This window comes from Centruroides vittatus, unplaced genomic scaffold, assembly GCF_030686945.1.
Source record: "Centruroides vittatus isolate TY-2023 unplaced genomic scaffold, ASM3068694v2 contig_16, whole genome shotgun sequence".
NCBI classification, from domain to species: Eukaryota; Metazoa; Arthropoda; class Arachnida; order Scorpiones; family Buthidae; genus Centruroides; species Centruroides vittatus.
The window spans coordinates 192,090-218,696 of record NW_027120979.1 but is presented as its reverse complement, the minus strand read 5'-3'; the positions used below and the strand labels follow the sequence as shown (position 1 = coordinate 218,696).

Below are 26,607 nucleotides of genomic sequence, written 5' to 3'. Positions count from 1 at the left end.
TGAACAACATAAAACACTATCTGGACAGATTTGTTGAAAAATATTCATTAATTTATAACCTGACTATTTTTACTTAGCTGGATGATTTTATGAAAAGATTTGGAAAAATTCCATTGGCCGTCTCTATTGGAGGTTTCTTCTATATAAAAGAAGACTTTTTTATCAAGGTATGTGAAACCTTTACTTAATTTTTCAGCTGAGTAATCCCATTGGTCAATTGTGAATTCTTTGCAGATGGTCAGCGGGTTGTACTCTATATTTTCCACAATTCTCGATTTAACAGGAGTGATGGAAAAAGAAAAGAAATGTGCAGATGTTTCTATTAAAATCACAGATAAAAATAATACTTCAAAATTGTAAATTTAATCTTAATTAATCTACGGCCCACCAGTGGTCATACGGTTCTCTTCCCTAAACACTGGGAATTCGTTCGGGTCGTGGGTTTGCGCCTCGCCAGGACGGGCTGGCCACGCGGAGTTTTCCGGGTTTTCTCCACGTCTGTAACGCCTGAATAGGGGCCAGTTACCATTAAAAAGACCTCCCGGAAGGCACCCCGTTGACATATCGCACAAGTGTCGAGTTGCCAAAATTTAGCAAAAGAAAACAATTAATCTACGGTTTTCACAACATCATAAATCACTTTTTATTTTCTATACATATTCAAATAGAATAAATATAATTATTTATTTTATATTTGCTTAATAACAATCATAATAATTTTCACGAAAGTAAATAATTTGTTGATGTATTTAGATAAAAACATTAAAAATGTATAAATTTATGGAGATAAAAAACACTTGTAGTGCCACATAAAAATGCATAAAGAAACGAAATATGTAACCACTCCTAGTTATTTCCTATGTTTAATTTGCACTTGACAAGTACCACTTTTACACACTGGTAGAAACTAATTTTGAATGTAAAGGAAAAATATACTGTCATCAAAGTTTTTTAATACGAGCGCCATAATTACAGTATATGCTTTGTAATATTGTAATATATTGTTTTTATGTATATTTAACTTGAATTTAAAGAAAATAAAGTAATGCACTGAAGCACATTTCTGTTTCTACTAATAATTATACAAAGAAAAGCAATTTTTTTAATAGTTTCATTTCACGAAAAACATCACTTACTCTGTTTAATAGCATTCATTACCCGATAATTTTTAATGACACCAAGATAATATACAGCATTGTTGAACCGATACGGTTTATTTACTTATTCTGTGATTATTTGCCTTTGTTAAACAGTGTTCTGACACATTTCACCGGAAAATTTATCGTATTTAGGTTTAAATACACAATATTCGTGTGCAGTTATATTTAACAAAAATAAAGCTTGTCAATGCGTATTCGAAACAATAGATTTATTTCAACAATTCGTAGTATTGTTGGCATTGTTTAATAATACTGTGAACGATAATGATTTGTAACTACAGTAGAGAGTCGTAAATCGGCACCCTGGTAATCGGAATCGCCGGTAATCGGCACGATTTTCAGTCGGACTGTGTCGTGCTGAATCGAACATTTTTGATACTAAATTTACTTCTAAAGTATAATTTTTATGTTTTTATATTCTTCAATATATTTATTTTGTTTGTACAAAATGCAGAAATAATTTTTAACCATACAATAGCCTCGATTATTATTATAAAAACTTTCGTTAGGCTTAAAATCGGCGAAAATTCAACACGAAGCGACACGCGACGGAGAAAAATTCAACACAATGCGACACGCAACGGACAAAAGTTTGAACATCAGACAGGTTTTTTTTTTAAACTCTTTCCGCCCTGTGGGCACTAAGAGGGCCTCTTTTAGAAAGCCCATTATGAGTTCGGCCAGGCCCACAATGGGGCGACCGGGTGGTGAGGGACAGGGCCCGACATATCCGAACGGACCACCCCCCGAAAAATTCCTGGGGATTATTCGACCCGTTCGGATTCGATCCCGGGTCCCCAGAGCGGTAGGCTGCCACCTTGACTGCTCGGCCATCCGGCCGTCACATCGGACAGGTTAATATATTTTTTCGTACATAGACCGTAATCGGAACAAATCCCTAATCTGAACAACCCCAGTCCCCAATTGATTCCGATTTTCGGTTCTCTACTGTAATATTGTTTATGTGTTAAGAATTCTAAAAAGATATGTGTGACATTTATATGAAAAATAAAATGAGTATTCTAAAATTTCTATAAGTTCATTATGTAGTATTAATATCATTAAAGAATATTATTAACGTTTCAGATTCATTAGTAAATAAAATTCAAGTGTATTTTACAATGCTGTAGTTTGAAACATTCCGTAAGTGTTTAGGTTTATATTGTACTACGTTATTTGATCATTTGAAATGCTGTTTAAAGGAAATTTTTAGCGTTATTCCGTAGAGAAATATGTAAAATACGAAACAATAATGTAGTATTTAAATATATCTCTTACAGATTCTAGCAAAAAGTAAAGTATTGTAATGCTTTAGACGAGAATTTATTAAGAATGTGCCATTACTAAAATCCATTTTGATATTCTTTACTGCAATATGAGCAGTTATTACATAAATTTGTTTATGAAATTACATAGGATTCTACTTTAGATCTTACAGTAAAAATAACAAACTGTTTAAGACTGCCTAAGATGTATTTGTGATCTTTCCTCTTTATATCTATGCTTATGAGGTTTACTTTCTACACCACTATCACTTAAACGCACGAAAAAATAAAGTATTTTTACTATTTTTTTTTATACATTTGCTTTTTACTTTTCCTGCTGATATGTAGCCTTAGACATAACATAGAAAGTAATTTAATCGTTTCAAACTTGATCCTCGGGTATCTCCAAGTTTCTAGACAAAAAATTTAAAAAAATATCAATAATAAAGAAATAAAATAACAAAACAAAATGAAATTCCGGGAAAAAGTTTTGCGGACATATACTGTATATATAACTTCAATATTAAGACTGTTGCCAATTTATAATAATTAATAACATAAAAAAGATTTTTATAACAACAACTGATAACAAATGTAATCACAAACAAATTTAAATGATGCCTCTGGCCTACCAGTGGCCGCGCTGTTCTGTTCTCTGAACACTGGAAGTTTGATCGTGGGTTCACGCCTTGCCCGGATGAGCTGGCCAAGTTAGGTGTTCCGGGTTTTCGTCACATCTGTGATGCCTGAATAGGGACCAGTGACCCTTAGAAAGACCTTCCAGAAGGAATTATTCCTCTGCATAGTGACCATTATAAACGTATACAACTACTATTACATGACAATTATGCCACACTTTACCACAAGGAGATATAGCTTAGAAGTTTATGTCCAACCAGCCTATACAAGCCAAGACAAAAGTGTTTGTTTTTTTATTCACTCTACACTTTTAGGCCGATCGACCAATTGCCGTTCGACCAATTCTAATAAGCACTCTTTATTAGCTGAGTGGATAAAACTACCAAACTCTGTAAGTCGTGGGTTCGGGCATAGCTAACGGTCTGAGCAGTGGAGTTTTCCGAGATTTCTTCACATTATTAAGTAAGGTAAACAGATCATATTTTATGCAGAGAATAAATTGTTCTCTATTTTATACTGTAAGGCATACAATAAAAAATTTGAAGTTTATAGTTGATATCTTTAATTACTGATTACTTTTATTGATTTAATTTTGAATTAATCTGACCATACAATCCAATTCCAATCTTCTAAGGTCTAGACTTTATAGCGTTTGGCAAAATTAAGACGTTTCTGTTTATGTAATTTGGTAACTTTAGGCTTCTTGAGCTTTCAATTTGTTACTTTTTAGGCACGTGCGAATAGTTGAAGTGCTCTCTTCTATTCCTAAACCCCTCTTTACCTTTGACAATGTATCGCAATGTCTACTCGTTATCAAACGTTTTCTTGCTGCCAGCTGTTAAATTTTCCTGATACGTTAGCTCACTATTTTAAATTCTGGTTGATAAACTTAAACGCCCAATACCAACTTCTAATGCGATTTTCTCAACAGAAAGACTATTTTTCAGCAGATCCACAATACGAAATTTCTTTTCGCTAGAAAGCTTCTTCGTGATGACGAATATCAAGCAGCAGCATTTGCATATTTATACGCTAAAATCTTGTCAAAATGCACGAAATTATATTGTTGATGTTATAACAAATTAATTTATGCGTTGTAACCTCCCATACAACAACCAGAACTCATACACCATCGATACTTTAAAAATATAAAAATTATTTTAATTTTCTGCTATTATGTAAATATTTTAATAATCTTAGAAGTGGTTTATATCTTTATTTTTTGCAGTTTTCAGAGATTTTTTATATTTTAAGGATAAACAAAACCTTCAGTTTTACTTAATATAAATTGTCATAAATGAGTTTTAGGAAAAATAAAAAACATTTACCATTTACGAGTGTGGGACAGCAAAAGTATGTCGATTTTTCCAGTGGTGACGAAATAAACGGTGTCGAGTTATACCTATGACGACTTATGCGGACTCGACCGCTGTCGATTATATGATCTATCATTGTCTAATTTCGGATTATGATAAAGTTATTCTGAAGTTAGAAATCTTTACGCTTGGTTTCAGGTGGCCATAAACACTGGATAAGCTTGTTCACAAGCCACTGTTTGATGCCACTTTTTACAATTATGTTCAAAAAATATGAAAGTTTCTAATTTCCAGTTTTAACATTTTATTTTCACTAAAAACCATATACTAATTTTATGTTTACTTTGTAACATATATTTTGGTTAATATATTCTTAGTGTTATACATTCATAGGAGTGGTGCACTTATTCAAATATAAAAGAAAAACGAGAGAGAAACAACTACACGGCCTTTCTCCCATGATAAAAAATGCGTAGAGAATGAGTCTGCTAGCGTTATTATTCTATCACTGTAACACCTGATGGCGTTAGTACAATGAACGTTTTTAATAGAAACTGACAAATTAAAGCCAAATTTAAAACGCTGCCACTCAAGGAGTTGAAAAAATAAAAATAAAAATATTATGTAATATAAGATCTATTATTCCCTACCCCTGAGTAAGATATCGTAAGAAATTTTTGATCCCCCACCCTTTCCAAAAAACGTTACGTAATTTATACCGTGTCTCTTTACCGTGATTGAGTACACCTTCGTTTACTGTTACAGTGCTATCAATAGAAACAGTTTACTCTTCTTATTATTTCATCGAAATTTCGAGCGAACATTAAGGTGAATACTCATTAACTGCTATCGATTAGTGACACTGTATTTAAGTACAAGAGGTAAAAGTCGACTCCTTATAAACTCCGTATCGTATTCCGTAAGAAAAGTTTGGCTCCATCAAACTTTTACGATAGGGATACTGACATAACTTTAACAAAGAGACAACATGGATACTCGTCAAGAATGTGCTGCTGTGATTGCGTTGTCAGCAATCAGTGTAGGCGATTTTATTATTAATAAAAAGCAGAAAAGTCGATGGCAAGTACAGTACATTTCATCAACGCGAATAAGTCAATTTGTCAATCTACTTTATTTCGTCGAATGGAGGCCATCGATCTCGAGGAATTTTTTAAATACACGAGAATGAACGTGGTTTCCTTCCAGGAGCTGTTGAGACATCCGTGGAGAAGAGTGTATAAACCACATGGTCGAGCTGCATTTCATCCGGAAATGAAACTTGCGTTGACATTAAAGTGAGGCAAAAATATAAGTTATAATTGAAACTACAGCTGTGTAATCAATCCCCTTTAATATTAAAATAAATTTTTTATATTAATATAAAAGCCTGCCATATATTGGATACTGACTCCCTGCCATATCTGGCAGGGAGTCAGTATCCAATGTATGGCTCGTGATTATAATGTAGAAAAGTGTACAGCTAGAAAAATCATAGTGGAAGTCAGTACTTTCATCTCAGTTGCATTTTATATATACACGTATATATATTATAGAAAAAAAAATTGTCTGCATTAAAATTTGTATAATATTAAGAGTAAATAATTGTCATTTTTAAAATGAAATTTAAGAATGTAAGCAATATAATAATAAAAAATGTATCCACATTTCTGACAAATGATACTGAAAACCTATTTACATTGGTATTTAAAAAATTCTTCTCACTGCTGGCCTGTGATTAGATTTGTCATATCTACCTTCTGTCAGTTTGATGGAATTCTAGACAAAAAATTAAATTTCTCTAATTATATAAATATAAAATTGACTAATTTAACTATTATAAAATGGCAAAAAGGTTAATTTTAAAGGTAAGTGTGAGTTTTGTATAAAATTGTAAATGCTAATAACCAGTAAAATCGTCATTAATTCGACTATGGAATAACTGGCGCAGTGGTTGCTCTGTGGTCGATTAATTTGTCAGTTAACGCACGTAGGGTTTCTCATTTCCCGGCCTTTTGGTTGTCACGAGATTCCGGGATATAATTGAACTGTTTTCCGGCATCCCGGGAATTCCCGGGACAAAATTAATTATTTTTAAGATATACAAAATATCATGAAATCAAATGATATAATTATTTTTCGTTTTTTAAAGTAATTTAATACGTCCTGTAACCTCCAAAATCATATTAATAATGCTGTGTAGGATATACATTAAAAATTACTTTTGAATTACGTAGAAATTTTCACAAATAGAAAAAATTTATTAAAGTTTGCTGGAAACTACTTACAACAACAACAAAACTGCCTTTAAATTGAATTGAAAATTAAAAAAAAAATGAAATTCGATCAAACTTCTGACATAAAAGGCAATTTTTGTTTTTTAAAATAAAATATACTACAAAATATTGTAAATTTTTATAAGATTTTAAAAAGCAAAGATGGTCGATACTCCGATCACTCAATCTAATTCCTTTTTTAGTAATGAAAAGTCTTGCTACCGAGAATGCCCTTTCCAATTCAATTCATGCGGATGGAATTGTCTTTAATGCATTTAAGAGAAGACAAATGTTATGTGTTTTTCACCTTTAGCCTCGAAGATTTCTAGTGCATTTTCAAGATTGTAGTACTTCTTTTGCTCTCTAGTATTCTTGATTTGTCTACCTCGACTGTTTTAATAGAAACATCATAGCCCAATAATTCGGCAGTTCGTTTGTCTTTAATAATCAGGTCATGAAGAAAAACTTCATATTTGCAGACTTCGTACTTGTTTATATCCTTGCCCAATTCGCATAACCTGGCATTACGCAGTTATTGAATGTACTGGGCATGGTTAAATTTAAGACAGCGTAAGCACAATTACAGGTTCTGAGAAGTGACGAATTTTCAGAGTCCTGCCACAAATAAGCTACATATTGATTATTGGCCATTTGTGACATACCATAATGAGCAAAAATTTAAAAATACTAATAAGTTGGTTAAAATTAATAAATACAAATGTGTTTAGACAGTTTATGAGTTAATTGTACTTTCTATTTGCAAAATTTTCTCAACCTTAACATAAAATAAGAAAAAAGTGAATTTTTAAGAAATTTGCGGAATTTCCCGGGAAAAATTTGACCAGGGATGACGTCTGAATTCGGACATGCCAAAATTTAAAAAATATGCTGCAATAAGTTAATGGCGTTTAAGATCGAAACATTTATTTATTACTAGCTGGCGTACCCCGCTTCGCTCAGGGAGTTGATATGAGGTTGATATGAAGTTGATATGAGGTTGATATTGTGTGGTAGTTGGAATAAAAGGATAAACATTAAAATATAAGAGGTAAAAAATTTTATTGAAAACATATTCTGACTATTTACAATACTTGTTTATAAATAACGTTTTTCATTTTGTTATCCGGGGTATATATGTACAAATTTTTCGAATTTCCTACTCGAGAGCAAGCTAGGTATACGACCGTGAGAGAAGCAGGAGTCTTTGAGGTCGATGCCGCAAAGTTTTAAAGCGTGTCCTTGCGCTTTGTTAATTGTAAAACAATAGGCTAATTTGATTAGAAATTGCAGTCTTTTAAATTGGAATGGCAGTTCAGTAGAGTTCACTGGTATTCTGGGGATAAATACTGTGTGTCCTTTGTCCTTTCCAGTCATAAGTTCGGCTTCGATGATGTTATTCGATAGGTGTTTGACGATCATCTTTGTTCAATTACATAGTTTTGGTGAGTTCAGATTTCTGAGTAGTATGATCAGAGATCCAATTTTCAGTCGAAGGGAGTGTAATGGCATTACTGGTACTTGCAAACAGTTTAGAAATTCTGTAGGGAAGTTGACCCTTTTTTCAACGTTTACCATCGTGTCGATCGATTTGTGTATTCTCTTTTCACCGGGAATTTTCTTTTGAATATTAACCCCTTTCGCTGCGTTTTTAAATTTTTTTAATTAATTATGTTTAATTACATTAAAAATATTAAAAACGAAAAAAACGAAAGAAATGTGTTAATTTTGAAGAAAAAGCTTCAAAGTACAATTTCCTTTTTCTCGCCTTAGCGCGAAACTTGACACCGATGAGTCATTGTTTACACAGCTGGATGACCTTGAGAACAGCTGGTGTCGTGTTTCGCGGGACATTCTCATGAATCTCTCGGGAGGAGAAGGGTAAAAAGTAGGGTGAATACTAGATGGCGGGATATTTCAAAATTTTTTTTTAATTACGATTTTAATTGAAATTTCCGACCCCCCCGACTTAATTAAACGTAATTATAAAAAAATCTATTAATTAAAAAAATTAAAAAACTATTGGATGTTGTTTTTTACATCAGAAAATAGCTTTAAATAACTTTACCGAAGTAAAATCGGCGCGCTAGAACTTTAGAAGGATGAATAAAGTTCCATAAAAAAATCCCATAAAAAACAATTAAGCGTTAATCGCGCATCATTAAGGGTTAATTAAAATCGCAATAAAATTTTTTCGCGCGGGTAAAAATTTTTGAAAAAATTTGGGGACTGAAAAAACATCCGAAAAATCAAAAAAAAATTTTTTTCCCCGAGGGTCTAAAAACCCGTTTTCTATGTAACGCTATGTAAACCGCTCGAAGTCAACAATATTATTTTCAGTTGCCATTTTGCCCTTTGAAATAGCCATTCCGGATTGGTATAGTTGTGAACAATGTTTGGATAAATTTGGTCATTAAGTTCGTTTTCGGTAGTGGCTATATTGCAAAAATCACTGTTAAGTTCAATGAAGCCGGTCGTCTGGTCAGTGGGATATGTGCCTTCGCCTATTTGTAAAAGTTTTTGAGTAAAATGTGATGTTGTTTCGTCTTTCGAGAGTTCAACTCTCCTATTTTTTGTTAGTCGCAGTATTTGTATGTATGGCCAGATATGTGATTTTTTAAGCATGCATTGATCATGTCTGCTGGTGTTGAATTGGGGATAACTGGAAATGTTTGTTGAAAATCTCCTGAGAGTTTGAGTAGAGCTTCTCCCATCACTTCAGAGTTTTATCGCAAGTCTTGTAATGTTCTGTCCATGGCTTCGAGTCATTTTTTATGTGCCATTGTGCATTCGTCCCAGAAGATAATTTTATCTTGTTTTAGAAGTTTATCCCGTCCAGATCCTCTTGAGATTTTACATACCGGGAATTGTTCTTCGGCTATATTCAACGGTAGTTGTAAGGCCGAATGGGCAGTTCGTCCTCCTTCCATAAGTGTGGCTGCAATGCCGGATGATGCCAGTGCAAGTGCGATGTGTTGTTTAACACGTATTTCCGCCAGCAATAGATTTATTAGAAACGTTTTCCCGGTGCCGCCAGGTGCGTCCAAGTAAATAATTCCGCCAGTGTTGTTGTCGATCCGGTCCATGATAACGTTGTAAACTTTTTTTGATTGTCATTGAGGAGTGGTTTGTTGTGAGCAATGTATTGAAATAGTTTGTTGATGTTGTAACTTTTCACCTGCAAAGACTTTTTATTCTGACGTGTTTTCTTTCTTTGCAGAACCAGTTCTACAGTATAGTAAGTCGTAGTACACAATAAATGATAAAAACTGTAGTTAATGACACAAAAGCATAAAAATTAATAATATAAATAAAGAACACTTTACAATACTAAAATATGTAAATAATATAAATATAGATAGTGAATTGTCGTTAGATGCATGCTGGGATTACTTTGTACAGTATAAAAGCATCAATGTAAAACGAGTATTGTTAAGGCACACCAGTTGTCGAGCGGTCTTCGTCCCCGAACGTGAGTAGACTAGACCCTGAACAGTGGGACTTTGGTCCTACTGGCTTCCTACTTTTACGAGTTTTCTCCGCGTCAGTAACGCCTAAATAAAGGCCATTTTCCTTAACCGACCTCGCGAAAACCATTATTCTCTGCGAGCTCGTGTGGTCATTCCATCTACTCGGACGCATGCGTGCAATTAAACATTCGTCCGCAGTCTAAACCTATATCAGCTGCATACTCCATATAAAACATCGAAAGCAAATTTCAAAGATTGTTGTATATTTTGTCTTTAAAAAATTTTAAGAAAAGTTGTTATTCATGTTCTTCCAAAATTTTGTAACGCAATACACGAATATTTGACGAAATAATCTTGCTTCAAACATACTTGAGAATCTCACAAACTAGTATTATCTTTGTATTGCCAATCCAAAATATTAGTCATTGTTAAAAATTTGAACGTTTTTTACTGTTTACGATTAAAAAGAAACGACGTTTACAGTAAAATTCACTTATTGTAATCACTTTCGGATCCGCCAATACAGAGAGTGACAGTAATTGACCATCGTTCAAGCACTATTACTTGTCATGTTTCTTAATACACTTGTTCTAAAAATAAACGAATTCTCAGTAAATAATGTAAGTGAATGTTATCGCCCTAAATAAATGGCACGTACTTAAACAAGTAAAAATAACCATATTACTTTTTAATCAATGAAGTTTGAATTAATTCTACAAACCATCTTGTTTTAAGTACATAAAATCACTTGTTTTATGTACAAAATGAAAATTACACAACGAAGAAAATACAACTTTAGAAATTTCTTTCATGTTCAATAAAATCTAAAACACAAATATTACATATTTTTCAAAAAAATATACTAAAATCAATTCCTGTTCTTGACGATTTTTTCCATAAAAGTTCATTATTCATTATTACTATGGCGATGTTTATTAATATGATGCATTAAACAAGTTTCATAACGGAATTTTTGTGAACAATGATTACGCGAGAATGGCTTTTCTCCGGTGTTACGACGGACATGATCTATCAAAGTATGTTTTAGTGTGAAACTTTGCTTGCAATAGTCACAAGGCTTCTCCCGTGTGAGTTCGGAGATGAGCAATCAGATTTCCTTTTTGTGTAAAACGTTGTTTGCAATGATCACAGGCAAAGGGTTTTTCTCCGGTATGAATCTTGACGTGATTATTTAAATGGCTGGAAAAGTTAAAGCGACGATTACAGTATTGGCAAGACAAGAGCCCTTCTCCAGTGTGAATCCTCTGATGATATTTTAAATAATACTTCGAAGCGAATTCTTTATTGCAACTGTCACATTGATATTTCCCATTTTTTGACTTCTGATTATTTAAACCTGTAAAATATGAGAAATAAAAGCATTAAAACGAAAACTCCGTTCAATTTGTTGATAATCAAACATGTAAATATCTAAATCTAAGCGCGCTGCTTTTAAAGGGTCGTGTGTGCAGATAGAAAAAGAATTTCCCTTGTAGTAAGATTCTTTAAACTAAAATTTAAACCTTACAATTAACTGGACCACACCACATCACACCATATATCATACATTAACTGCTTACACCGGTATTTGCAAATATTTCCAAGCAATATAAACAAACTATCACAAATGAATGTAATTTATACATTTATCTCGAAACAATTTATACGAAGCGTGTTTTTAGCAAACAACAACATATTTAGAAATTATTTAAAATAAAATATCTTCATTTCATTTTCTGTTTCTCTTCATTTGCTTGACATATATTTGTCCTTTTTTCATGTTCTTGAATAATTTCTTATCGTTGTCTTCAATTCACTCTTCTGTAAACAGAAGTTGAACGCATTCCTCCGCTAATCCTTTTTCCTGGAAACAATTCTTCATTTGTTACGCTGCTCTTTATTGGCTGATAGTGAATCTGAAAATAACAAAGTTTTGAATGAAATCAAATACGAGAATGACGTCATACGTTATTTTATAAAACGAATTAAATAAGTTTAGCAATTTTTCTTGGACACGTCACACCACAAAATTAAAGCTGGGTTTAAAGTCTAAAAAATAAACGAATTCAAGTTAACGTTCACTTCAAAACTGTTGGTTTTAACAATACGAGAGACAAAATGAGAGTTGTACTTACGTTTGTCTACATTAAGTCAAGAAACTTCATTCTACCTAAAAACGTAAAGCCCTTTCAATACTCGTTAGCACACTCCACAAACCAAACTGCAGGGCCATTCGAAATAACAAGAAATGTTACCTGAAAAATCGTCTCCAGCTTCCTAGGAAATCTTTTTTTTTTCTGATGTAATCGTGAGCGATATTTTCTTCAGATCAGCACTATAAATCATTATTTTAAATATAAGAAATTTTACACCCAAATTCTTAAATGTTGAAATAAAGTGACGACGTTCAAAGAAATGACAAAAGACTAACCCATTTCTGCATGAGAATTCCATAAGCTTCCATTCATTTTGTTTACGGAAGTAAGTACAACAGAATCATAACTCTGTCTTCACAGACACAAAGAATCGTAGGCTATCAATTGAGTGTAAAATAAAACTATCGTCGACTTTTCTCTAAACGAAAGACAACGAGATTCCGTCAGTAGTGATGAGCGAATTGTTGCATGTTAACGCTATTTATTGTCGTTTCCTCTTGTCTTTTCAGTTCTGACGAAGAACGAACCGAACCGAAGACGACGGCAGAAAAACAAATAGACACGATTCCTTCGATTTTTACCCGAAACATTTGACTCATCAGAAACGAAGTTAAAACCTATTCGATAATTAAAATAAAAACACTGCATTTGAACCAACTTGTTCCATTGTCTTTTTATCAATAATTAAAAGAGCGCCTGATGAACTGATTAGAAAGTTTTACCTTTCAATGGCCGAGAACTTTTCTTCCTTTTCTCCTCGGAACAATTGCCTGCTCCAAATCAATTAATAACACAAAATATATCTCGTCGTCTTTCTTGTCGCTAACTCAAACGTCTTTTAACGATTGTCTTATAACGGAACATTTTTCAAATTTGAATAATTCCAATGACGCCCTCTGTGGTTCGAGATGGAAGAAACTTCCATTTTTGTAGATATTTTTTATCGTAAAATTAAGCGTCAAATTTCCAATAATATTTAACTCCAATACAATTTTCCAGCAATAATATCTCATTAAGAATTTACTATAAACAAATATTTCGAAATGTAGTTAGTATACAGTGTTGCTGGTTAACTTTTAGACCTGGCGCATTACCATAATAAATATTTACTAATCATTTATTTTCTAAAACATCTTACTTATATAAAATTATTTTTAATATTTATTAATTATTGTGAATATTTCTGCTGTGTGAGATTTGTAATATCGTATTATATATAATGATTACTTGTTTAGAAAAGTACAGAAAATTATTACCTCTTTTGAAGGTTTACGTAACATGTAACGTTTGGTTTTCTTTTCTCTTCATCTAATTTGAATTTATAAAAATGTTTAATCTGAGCTCCTGTTTTCAGTTTGTGTAATGTAAAAGTTCGTGTGAATATATTTGTATTTGTATTTGAATATAGAAACCTAAATAAATTCTAATTTTAACAAATATCTCCAGATTTCTTCTCTAATTTTGCATTTCAAGACTAAATGAATTTATCTTCGTACCTTATTATACGATCCATTGACATCGCTTTTTATATAAAAGATAAAATTAAACAATCGATCGGTTATATGTACTGTACAAATTAATAAATATAATTCTAAACATAAAAAATTTTCAGAACAATTTTTCGAGTAAAAATACTCAATCTTCACTAACTTGCAGTAAATTATGACAAAACAGTTAACAATAAAAAAGGAAAACATTTATTTTACTTTTTTTAAAAGTTAAAATGCAATTCGCTTATTCGACAGAACCTGAAAGTGACGGCGCGCCGTTAAGAATTTGACGTTTATTTATTTATCCCACGTGACTGTTCGCGGAGTATTTAATGTTACATAATTTTAGGGGGTATAGTATCGCCCCACTTGTGCAGTTCCTTTGGCCCCGAAAATTATTGCCAAGGAGTCTGAACATTGTAAGACGAAGTGTGTCGAGAAGAGTGCTATAAAGCAGAAAAATATATTCGAAGTAAGTTGAATTTACGAAAGAATCGGCCAAACTCTGTTCTTTTTCGAAGAAGACGAAGAAATCAAGAATTTGTATTTGTCTTATTTGAATTCCGGTGTAGATAGTAGCTGCGCAGGACGCCATGTTGTTTGAGGAACAATTCATAAACGATGGCAACCGAAAGTACGCCATAGTATGTATCTCCGTAAGTAAAATTCTACTTTATATTCTGTTTATAAAATGTTATCAGAAATTTCTTTTGCTTGACAAGTTATCCTCCTACTACTTGTTCTTTTCAATATAATCTCGGCATGTTGTAAATAAATTATTTTGGACCCAAAAGCCACAAACGATCGATCGAATGGCCGAATATGAAATACGAAATGACCGAGGACAAATTACGTTTAAATTTGTTGTCCATTTTTGTAATTCATCAATTACGAATTATTTCATTCATACTTTTTCATCCCTAAATCGAGCGGATCTCTCTGGTTAAAAATTAGCAATATTAACACCCGTTGGTCCTCTTTCCGATGTTTCGCAGCAAACACTTTGCCACGTTTACTTGCAGTTAAGGATACTCTCGTAAACATTTATTTTATTCTCCTTTAATTTGGTTTTAACTTTCCAGCATTTCGTTTCGGCCTTGACTCAGTCGCACTCTCGAATAATTCTACAGCGTTGTACAGCATTGAGGTCCGTTGTACAGCGTTGTACGTCTTCGTACTGATTTTGGGGGTATTTTTGTGCACGCCGAGATAATTCCGACCTTGATATCTGCCGTCTTCATTTTTCGAAACTTCCAATCTCGGAGTTCTATAATTTTCTATAATTCTTTTAAAATGTCACTGCATTGGAAAAAGACGTTATAAAATTTTTCGAACTGCGAACTGCGAACTGCAATACTGAAATCTTGCGTACCAGAACGAGTCCGATCGGGATAATATTTCTATTTTAGACGGTTTATTTGAAGGATTATCTGTACCAGACGAGACAAATCCAAGGTGTTATGTTTGCACAGGCAGTTCACCCTTTTCAATAATGATAAAATTATTACAAACACCGATCATATTACATCACATCCGGGTATTAAATAATCTTGAACCGAATGAAAGTTCCCTCGATTATTGCCGAATTTCAAAGAGATCGTTCTTCCCGTTTGGGGGATGAAATAATTAATGAATGCAATAATTAACAAATTATAAAAATGGAGTAGGGATTGAAATGTGGATTTCCCAGGAACTTAGTTCACATTTTATCACCGATTTCGTGATTATTAGAGTTCAAAATAATTCTGTATAATAGTTTCGACAGAATTCATTTTTTAAACATTATTTGAATAAAAGATTATTTGTAGAATTTTAGACTCACAGATTTTGAAAATTAAAGAAATTTAAAATTTTTTAATTTTAAATATTAGATGGCGCCACTCTTTTTTCAAATTGGCAGTTAGGTTGCGTCGAGGTCCGTTGTACAGCTTTGGATTAGAGAAATGCTAAAGTATGTTCTTATTGTAGATACTGAATGATTGAAAATTAATTTTTGATGAGCCAAATCATTTACGAAGAAATCGAAGGAAACGTGCTATTTGGGTGTTTTCTTGGTGTTCGTTTTGCGCCATCGACTTTGGATCGGTTCGTACTTCGACACTACGGAAAAAAAGAGGAAATGACAATAAATAGGTGTAGTGGGCGACTCTTAGCTCATTGTATGGAATATCTCTAGTGTTTGTAGACTGCGGTAACAAGTATTGTAGTATTTTTCGTGTCTTTCTTTACTGAACTTCATTAAATTAGTAAGTAGATTTTCTGCTTTGTTTCGAAGGTACATTTAAGAACAATTTTCAATTAACTGTTCAGTTTTTATAACCTAGTTCTGCATTGGAAGCTGTAAAATGTGAAAACCGAAGTAAAGTTCCTTCTTCATAAAATACATTTGTACCTAATTTTCTCCTTTTAAAAAATCGCACATAAAACTACTTTGAATTTACTTAAAACGTATAAATATACCGTTCTTGGATAGAAAAAATTAATTTACATTCGTTTCATTTTTAGGTTTTACACCCTGCTGTAATTTTATGGCGAAAAATAGCCAAGGAAGAATTTCTAGAATTACCAGTTTAATTTCGAAATATTTAAATTTGACTTAGAAGAAATGTTTTGACGTCATTTAATTCGAGCCTTTCTTACTTTCAGAATTATTTCCCATCATTCAAGAGCATTGCTGTGTTCTAAATGAAGAATTCTTTTAGGGAAAACACAAGAGTTGAAGGATACTTCTGCTGTTAACGAAACATTTAAGTTGAAGCCAGTGTTAAGAAATTATACAAGAAATATCAAGAAAGAAAACGTCTTTCGTGCAAGTGAAGAAAAAAAGAATAATCGACGAAAATCTTTTAAAATTATATATATATATATATATATTTGTTATCTTATTTGGAAAATACAATCTGTTTATATCGTTTTCGGGAAAAAAATGTATAAATTATTTTAATTCGTGATATTGTTAATGCCTGTTGATAATACGTGTGAATACTTATTGTTTCTGGTGTGATGGTATCCTTCGTGTAGGTTTAAGGTTTAAATATTATTTGTAAAAAACCAGAAAGAGGAAAATTCTGTTTTTATCTGCATCTAAAACATTAATAATACTTTTAAAATAGTGTTTTTAAATTTATATATTTAGTTTGACAATAATTTGAAGAGTTAATGTGTTTAGAAATTAGTTTTAATATTTTAATTTTTCGTATTTTACAGGTTTAAACATTCAGAATTCAAAGAATGGAAAGTATCAATGTGACAGTTGCAAGAAAGAATTTACTTCGAAGTGTTATTTGAAATATCATCAGAGGATTCACACTGGAGAAGGGGTCTTGTTTTGCCAATACTGTAATCGTCAGTTCAACTTTTCCTGCAATTTAAATAAACACGTCGTCATTCATACCGGAGAAAAACCCTTTGCCTGTGATCATTGCAACCAACGTTTTACACAAAAAGGAAATCTGATTCAGCATCTCCGAACTCACACAGGGGAAAAGCCATTTACTTGTGACTATTGCAAGCAAAGTTTTGCACAAAAACATACTCTGATAGATCATGTCCGTCGTCACACCGGAGAAAAGCCATTTTCGTGTAATTATTGCTCACAAAAATTCGTTTCTAAATCGGTTTTGAATAGTCATGTTTTTAGACGTCATAAGAATAAGAATCTTAAATAATGATGACTTTTATAAAGTAAATTGCGAGAAAATAAAATTGGATGGAAATCGAACTCATTGCATTTATTTGAACAATGATTTTAATACTCGTATTTATATTTTCCTGAACACAAAAACAAGAAATGAAAGTTGTATATTTCTTGGTTTGTAATGTTTAGATTTTTTATAAACTTTTTGATTTTGTGGGTGAAACAAAAAATGTTTTGTCGAATTATTTCTAAATAAATGGAACTGTAGTTAACATAGAAAAGGTATTTGTGTGTCTTCCATTATCTGTCGATCACGAATAGTGTTACACCTCGTACTTCGGATTGTAATTTTGACAAAAATTCACTTGTGTTATATCTGCGCACTCAATGAAAAAAATCCGCTGGCAGCGTAAAGACATCCTGTCCACCGGAGTATTTTCTGATTGTTTTACGTTTTTATTGCATTGTTCGTTTTATTTTTAGTGTGCATCTATTCTTTTTCTACAGCCCCCTATGTTCTATATATGTCTCAGAAAGTTTTGTTCGCGAAATTTCAAACTATGCCACGTTCGAAGTATAGAAGCATCTTCCCCACGCACGTTACGAAATTGTTTTATTGTCATGGCGTTATATTTTCAGGAAACTCGTGAGGCATGATATGCCCGATATGCTTTTTTTTCCGCAGACATTTCGTCTCGGTTTTATTCAAACTGAAGATTATTTTATACGTTTTAAATTTAATATAATCTATCAAATGATGCAATTTCAAATTAGTAATAATGTGTCGAATTTTACGACTTAACTAAATCAAGCATCTACGTTAAGTAGCGACTGCTATTAATCTGGCAGCCATGTTTACGATGCCGAAGTAAACGGTTCGAGACCGGTAGATACAATCTTCATTTTATTATACGATATTTACTTACTTCACTTTTTTTAGTATTTTCGTTCATTATTAAGGTATTCAATTGTGTTATTCTATCTTAAATTTACGTGAATCTGCTGTTTTAAGTTTATGAAAATCGTATCTGGAAATGAATTAAATTCGAAAAACTAGGCTCACTGCATTTGTTTAACGCTGTTAGAATAAGCGTATTCTGAAATTTAAGATAAGTAATCCTGTTTACTCACGGCGATCCATTATTGTCACTAATTCTATCAACGGATCCGAAAGTTATTACAATTACAACAGACATTCTGTTGTAGGTGTTGCTTGTTTCGCATAAACTGCAAAAAGACTTTGAAAGCCATATTTAACGTAGAAAATTCTTTTCGTATTTCGTTCGTCATTTTACGAATGATTGAGTCCTACGGTTAAACAAAATGTTTAAATAAAATTGCACCTGTAAATCCCATTAATTATGTAGGTGAAACAAGGAAACAGCTGCCGATTAGAATTCGAGAACACCAAGCAACACTTAGATTAAAGTGTAACCAATCTTTATGGTTTTAACTATGTGAGCAATTGGGGTTTGTTATTGATAAAAATAATTTTATAATCCTCATAACATGGGAAAGAAGTGTATTTAGGGAGATTTAAACAATATATGTCAATTATATATGCAAATAATACAATGAATGATTAGTTGATGGTGTACGGTGGTACACTTGTAAGTCGTTTTATTCTTTTCACGTTTAAGAAAAAAATTAGTTGTAAGTTTATATTAACTTTTTTGTTTTTTCTTTGTTATTCGTGATGTCTGCATTGTATAAAAAACTCACTTGAAATGCATTTGAAAACAGTTTCAGCACAAATTGGCACTAGTTTCAATTGGGGTTAATTTGGATTTATTTTGGTAACCATACGTCGACATTGTGCGAAACAATTGATAAATATTGTTCATTAGTTACTTTTGCTTTTACAGAAAAAGGTATAAATATCTTAATTCAATTTCGTCTTTTCCTTCATTTGCACGAAATGTGTTTTCTTCTGTATCATTTCTCTCCATTGCTGCAATTTAATCTTCCCCTAAACATAAGCCGAACGAACGCATTCTTCGATTCGTCTTCCGTTTCACTGGAAACAATTCGTCAGTTATTACACGAGTGTTTCTATTCGTCGACTAAGAGAACTTTTTATTGGTAAATCCAATGTTATAAGATACGATAATGACGTCAAACATTAGTTTTTAAACAATTAATTAATCTAATAACTTTAGAAAATCTTCGACATTTTACGGCTCAAAAGTACGGCTTCACCCTCGAAATCTGAAAGATAGAAACAAATTCGAGTTAATTTTCATATACAAGAATACGTATTTATAGGTTTGAAATCAATCCATAAATTGACATTAAGTACAACTTTCAAAGTAGTTTATCGGCAACGTTTGGAAGCAAGTAGATCGTGTGTTGATGTGTTTTAGGAAGAAGCTACTTCCCGTTCAGTTACACGTTTTACCACTTTCATTTGATAATTGAAACTTATAAGAAGAAACGTTTCTTTAAAAATGTGTAATTAAAAATACCTTCAGAATAGAAGTAGAAATCATCTTACATTTTCGTTAGATGAAATGTGGAAGTTTGCTTACGTCGCTTCCATGAAGGCACTTCAGGAATCTCCATAACACAAGCCTTAGAACAGTTATGATTGATATGGCCGTCGGCTTAAACTATTACGTCGCGTATTATGGTTTTTAGATTAGGTTCAAACCATTTAACATTTCAGGTAGCGTGGTATAGAACCTGAAAGTGACCTCGCGCCGTTAGGAATATGGCGTTTAATTATTTAGCCCACGTGACTGTTCGTGGAGTACTTAATGTTACACCGTATTCTCAGATGTCGTATCACCTCACTTGTGCAGTTCCTTCGGCCCCGAAAATTATCCCCAGGTAGTCTGAACATTGTAAGACGAGAAGAGTGTTAGGAAGCAGAAAAATACCTTGGAGGTAAGTTGAATTTACGAAAGAATCGGCCAAACTCTGTTCTTTCCCGAAGAAGATAAAGAAATTAGAATTATGTCAACTGCGAGTGAAATTTGTGTTTGTCTTATTTTAATTCCTGTGTAGATAGTAGCTGTGCAGGACGCCATGTTGTTTGTGGAACAATTCATAAACGATGGCAACCGAAAGTACGCCATAGTAGCTCCGTAAGTAAAATTCTACCTTATATTCTGTTTATAAAATGTTATGTGAGGACCCAGACGAGGTCCGAAATCGAAATCGCAAAAATGTAGAATTCTGTTGTGAAAAAAATAACGATAAGTTATGTGAGATAAAGAGAGAAAAACAAAACTCTTCAACGTGACGAAAAATGTAAATAACGAGTCTCGGGACAACGCCAACGCGTGTTAAACGAGCTGTTAATGTTCAACCCAAAGGTAGAACTCTGACATACGCGCTCAAAAATAGGTGTAAGTTTGACACAGTACTCAAAGAAAACAATTCAGAAGATGGGAAAAATTGGAGGGGTACAAAAATATCCCGTGATCGTTAGAATTCCAAAATGACATCAATTATAAACAACGGATTAAATTATGAGTGCAGGTGTTGTGGTTCTATCAACAATCTCCGAGCATAGTCGACAAAGGGTGTCAAATAGACACCTCGAATCGGATCTCTCCCGGGATTCGACATGGTCTCGTTTTGCGCTTGAAAACAAAGGGGAGACCAATCGGGAAGCGAGGAAAGGGACGAGGGACCAATCCGAAAGGTGGATAATAAACGAGAAAAATGTATAAAAACTGGGACTTCGAGGTCGAAGGGGAGTCTCTTCCGGATTAAGAACTGTCTCCTATGGATTAAGCCGACGGTGTGTATAGTGCCATCGCCCGAAACATCTCAGTGTAACTCCACTCGTCCCCATCGTTCGAGATATCTCTGGGTATCTCCGATCGTCCCCATCGCCCAACGGCCCTTCTCGTCCGCCCGGGACTGGATTACGATCAACCAACCGAACTCTCTCGTTTCAGAAGATCGCCGAAATTTGGAATAGTCTACTCGATGTAAGCATGAATTCGTCCAAATTTTTTGCATGTAAACACTTGTTTTCATTTGCCTCCTTCGCAACCGCCCACATACACGGGTTCTCTTTGGCTCAGTCTGACACGGGATAAATGGTAACCCCCTTGAAAGTCGGCAAATCTTACACTGGTAACAGTGAAGCGAGATATTATCTAAAAGTAACCAAAATTTGGACTGGTGTAGACTGGGCTTAAATATCCCAATCTACACCAGTCCAAATTTTAGTTATAAAAAATTTCTTCTGCTTGACAAGCTATCCTCCTACTTGTTCTTCCGAATATAATCCCGAAGTGTTATAAATAAATTATTTTGGACCCAAAAGTCACAAACGATCGATCGAATGGCCGAATATGAAATACGAAATGACCGAGGACAAATTACATTTGAATTTGTTCTCCATTTTTATAATTTACTAATTACGAATTATTTCATTCATTCTTTTTCATTCCTAAATCGAGCGGATCTATCTGGTTACAAATTAACAATATTTGTGAGGTTGAGCCCGAAGTTTAAACGCGGAAACGAGTACGTCGGACGTTCGGCGCAGCTTTCCTGTAAGTCTAAAAATTTGACAATGGCATGATGAATGTCGAACATGATTCCACTTACTTTCCAAGCGCCATCGTCAAACTTCTAGACTTACAGGAAAGCTGCACCGAACGTCCGACGTATTCGTTACCGCGTTTAAACTTCGGGCTCAACCTCGCTATTAACACCCTTTGGTTCTCCCTGGGATGTTTCGCAGACCACACTTTGCCACGTTTAATTGCAGTTAAGGATAGTCTGATAAAGATTTATTTTATTCTACTTTAATTTGGTTTTAACTTCCCAGCATTGCGCTTCGGCCTTGACTCAGTTGCATTCTCGAACGGAATCTGTTCTTCGACGTCGTCGTACGGATTTTGGGTATATTTTGAGCAGGCCGAGATAATTTCGACGTTGATTTCCGCCGTCCTTATTTTTCGTAACTTCCTATCTCAGAGTTCTATAATTTTCTAGAATTCTTTTATGTCAAAGCATTAGAAAAAGAAATTATAAAATTTTTCTTCCAATGTTCGACGACGATACTGCGAACTGCAATATTGAAATCTTGCGTACCGGAACGAGTTCGATCGAAATAAAATTTCCATTTTGGACGGTTTAATTAAAGGATTATCTGTACCAGACTTGATAAACCCAAAGTGTTATGTTTGCACAGGCAGTTCACCCTTTTCAAAAATGATAGAATTATTACAAACGATCATATTACATGACATCGGGATATTAAATAATCTTGAACCGAGTAAAATTTCGCTCGATTATTGCCGAATTTCAAAGAGATCGTTCCTCCCGTTTGAGGGATGGAAAACAATGAATGAAATAATTAATAAATTATGAAATCGAAGAAGGGATTCAAATGTGGATTTCCCTAGTAACATAGTTCACATTTTACCACCGATTTTGATGATTCGTGACAACTCGGGTTCGAAATAATTATTTATAATATTCTCGACAGAATTCATTTTTTTAAACTTTATTTGAATAAAAGATTATTTTTAAAGTTTTAGACTTACAAATTTTGAAAATTACTGAAATAGGAAATTTTTAAATTTTAAATATTAGATGGCGCCACTCTTTTTTAAAATTGACAGTTAGGTCGCGTCGAGGTCCGGTGTACAAGTTTGGATTAGAGAAATGCTAAAGTATGTTTTTATTGTAATTACTGAATGATTGAAAACTGTTTTCTGGTGAGCTTAGTCTTTCAGGAAGAAATCAAAGGAAACGTGTCATTTGGGTGTTTTCTTGGTGTTCGTTTTGAGCCATCGTGATGGAATCGGTTCGAACTTCGACACTACGGAAATTAAGAGGAAATGACAATAAATAAGAGGTAATGGGCGACTCTTGGTTCGTTGTATGGAATGTCCCTAGTGTTTGTGGACTATGGTAACAAGTATTGTAGTATTTTCCGTGTCTTTCTTTACTGAACTTTATTAAATTAGTAAGTAGATTTCTGCTTTGTTTCGAAGGTACATTTAAGAACAATTTTCAACTAACGATTCAGTTTTTATAACCTAGTTCTGCATTGGAAGCTGTAAAATGTGAAAACCGAAGGGAAGTAACTTTTTTCGTAAAATACATTTATACCGGATTTTCTCCTTTTTAAAAATCGCAGATAAAACTAATTTGAATTTACTTAACATGTATAAATATACCGTTCCTGGATAAAAAGAAATTAATTTGAATTCGTTTCATTTTCAGGTTTTACACTCAGCTGTAATTTTATAGCGAGAAATAGCCAAGGAAGAATTTCTAGAATTACTAGTTTATTTTTGAAATATTTAAATTTTACTTAGGAAATAATGTTTTGATGTCATTTAATTCGAGACTTTGTTACCTTCAGAATTATTTCCCACCATTCAAGAGCATTGCTGTGTTCTAAATGAAGAATTCTTTTTGGGAAAACACAAGAGTTTAAGGATACTTCTGCTCTTAACGAAACACTGAACTTGAAGCCAGTGTTAAGAAATTATACGAGAATATATCAAGAAAGAAATCGTCTTTCGTGCAAGTGAAGAAAAAAAGAAAAATCGACGAAGATCTTTTAAAATTATATATATATATATTCGTTTTGTTTTTGGAAAATACACTCCGTTTATATTGTTTTCAGTTTTCGTGATATTGTTAATGTGTGTTGATAATACGTGTGAATACTTATTGTTTCTGGTGTGATGGTATCCTTCGTGTAGGTTTAAGGTTTAAATATTATTTTTAAAAACCACAAAAAGGAAAATTTTGTTTTTGTCTGCATCCAAAACTTTAATAATAATTTTAAAATATGTTTTTAAATTTATATATTTGGTTTGTTAATAATTTGAAGAGTTAATGTGTTTAGAAATTGGTTTTAATATTTTAATTTTTCGTATTTTACAGGTTTAAACATTCAGAATTCAAGGAATAGGAAGTATCAATGTGACAGTTGCAAGAAAGAATTCACTTCGAAGTACAGTTTGAAATATCATCAAAGGATTCACACTGGAGAAGGGGTCTTGTTTTGCCAATACTGTAATCGTCAGTTCAACTTTTCCGGCAATTTAAGTAAACATGTCGTCATTCATACCGGAGAAAAACCCTTTGCCTGTGATCATTGCAAGCAACGTTTTACACAGAAAGGAAGTCTGATTCGGCATCTCCGAATTCACACAGGGGAGAAGCCATTCACTTGTGACTATTGCATGCAAGGTTTTACAGAAAAACGTAATCTGATAGATCACGTCCGTCGTCACACCGGAGAAAAGCCATTTTCGTGTAATTATTGCTCTCAAAAATTCTCTTCTAGGTCAGCTTTCACTCATCATGTTGTTAGACGTCATAAGAATAAGAATTTTAAACAATGATGACTTTTATGAAGCAAAATGCGAAAAAACAAAATTGGATGGAAATCGAACTCATTGCATTTGTTTGAACAATCATTTTTATACTCGTATTTACATTTTCCTGAGCACAAGAACAAGAAATGAAAGTTGTATATTTCTTGGTTTTTAATGTTTACATTTTTTATAAACTTTTTGATTTTGTGGGAAAAACAAGAAATGTTTTGTCGAATTATTTTCAAATAAATGGAACTGTAATTAACATAGAAAAAGTATTTGTGTGGTTTACTTAGCACGGTAGAATCTATTTCTGCTGATTACGAATATTATTATTATTATTATTAGAGTAATGTTTAAGAGAGCTGTCTGTCTTGCTGACAGACTTAGCCCTAGAGAAATGAAAGGAGCGAATAAAAGTCGGAGAGTAAAGGGAAGGATAGAAGGTGAAATCAGAGGGGATCACATGAGTCGCCTAACCCGGCGATATTAAAAAAACAAAGTAGCAAAATTAGAATACAAAAATCAAAAATTTACAATTGTGGCTATTTTGCCAACAACGCGAAAACAATTGCACCTCGTACTTCGAACTGTAAATTTGACAAAAATTCACTTGGAGTTATATCTGTACGCTAAATGAAAAAAATCTGCTGGGCCCATCTAATTACGTAGTCAGGGTCGTGTATTCTACTTTATTAACAGGATCGTGTTTATTTTATTGCTATCTTTTCGAATTTAAAATTTGCATCGAAACCGCTCATTCTTCTATAATAACTGTGCTTTAATAACAATTTTTTGTATTGTTTGGATTTTTTATGTCTGTTTTCACTTCAAGTGTTAGCCTTTTTTTACGCAAAAACGAAACTTAATTTAGTTTGTAAATTTTACCAAATTCTGTTTCTCGTCTTTCAGATGCAAACATCCTTTCAAGATATAAGGAGATTTGCTGATTGCAATCTCAGTTTAAAACACAAATTAAAGGTAAAATATTTTAGATTTGTTTGTCTGTAAATAAATGTTAATATTTTTGTAAAATTTAGATAAAGTAATAAGAATTATTTATTGTACAGATGTTGAATTTTATGAAGGGATTTGGTAAAGTCCATATCTATGTATGATTACTTCAACGTTACCAAGACATTTCCGGTTTAAGTATATTTATCTACATTTTGTTGTATTAATTATGAAAATCTTGTATTGACGTATTTAATTTTTGAAATGTTTCAGATGTCAAGTTCTCTTTATTCTGTATTTTTAGGTCTTTTAAATCTCAGAAAAGCTTCTAGTCTTAAAGATTGATCATTTGGTTTTCTCCTTGAAATAGTTTTGTATTAGATAATAAACGTGTATTTAAATAAAAGCATTTGTGGTATTTACTTAATTGCATATTATAGTTTATACCACTTTAGTCCTTTTATTTTTATATGTACAGTACTATAAAGTTATATTTAATGTCTTATTTGTTTCGGTAATGGCGATTCCAAAGTTGTAAAAGAATTTCTTTTATTCATAACTGTGGCAGTAATTCATTTAAAATAAATAACGCAGACGTAGTTGTATATGTTTAACAGTTTCTTTATTTTGCACTTGCTTCACGCTACTTCTAACAGAAACAGTTCTTAAAATCTAAATCTAAATCTAATTATGTTCATGATGCTCTGATTTATGTACAGTACATTGTGTAGTTATAAAAATAAATGTGCAAGAATTGACCCTATTTTTGTGATTCCAATGTTTCTGCAGCGATTTCTTCCGTAAAAGTAGATCTTTTGTAATTTATTTAATTTCAATATGCAATGATATTATTTTTTATCATTATGCGTGGCTAACCCCACACCAATGCCATTGAAGTAAGCAATTGATATACTGTTTAGTGATATACTTCGCAAATACTAAG

The 26,607-nt window shown here is 32.8% G+C and overlaps 2 protein-coding genes across 2 annotated transcripts in view; one reads left to right on the top strand and one right to left on the bottom strand.

Annotated features, from left to right (window-relative positions):
* Positions 1-14,361, bottom strand: part of LOC136968800 (gastrula zinc finger protein XlCGF8.2DB-like) — an 80,442-nt gene extending 66,081 nt beyond the window's left edge. The window contains exons 1-3 of the mRNA XM_067262835.1: positions 14,271-14,361; positions 12,999-13,046; positions 11,221-11,477 (exon numbers count right to left, since the gene is read on the bottom strand). Coding sequence (XP_067118936.1) covers positions 11,221-11,477; positions 12,999-13,046; positions 14,271-14,361 — 396 coding nt within the window. The remainder of the gene's footprint in view (positions 1-11,220; positions 11,478-12,998; positions 13,047-14,270) is intronic.
* Positions 14,362-14,387: 26 nt separating this feature from the next.
* Positions 14,388-24,776, top strand: LOC136968799 (gastrula zinc finger protein XlCGF57.1-like). The gene is made up of 4 exons (XM_067262834.1): positions 14,388-14,400; positions 16,974-17,383; positions 20,410-20,489; positions 24,251-24,776. The coding sequence occupies exons 1-4, from the start codon at positions 14,388-14,390 to the stop codon at positions 24,735-24,737; spliced, it is 990 nt and encodes a 329-aa protein (XP_067118935.1). The 3' UTR covers positions 24,738-24,776.
* Positions 24,777-26,607: the final 1,831 nt, after the last annotated feature.

Coding starts and splice junctions, on each gene's coding strand:
- LOC136968799 (XM_067262834.1), top strand. Junction 17,384..20,409: donor AAAAATTCGTTTCTAAATCG/GTTTTGAATAGT, acceptor ATTCCTGTGTAG/ATAGTAGCTGTGCAGGACGC. Junction 20,490..24,250: donor AAGTACGCCATAGTAGCTCC/GTAAGTAAAATT, acceptor TTGGTTTTAATA/TTTTAATTTTTCGTATTTTA.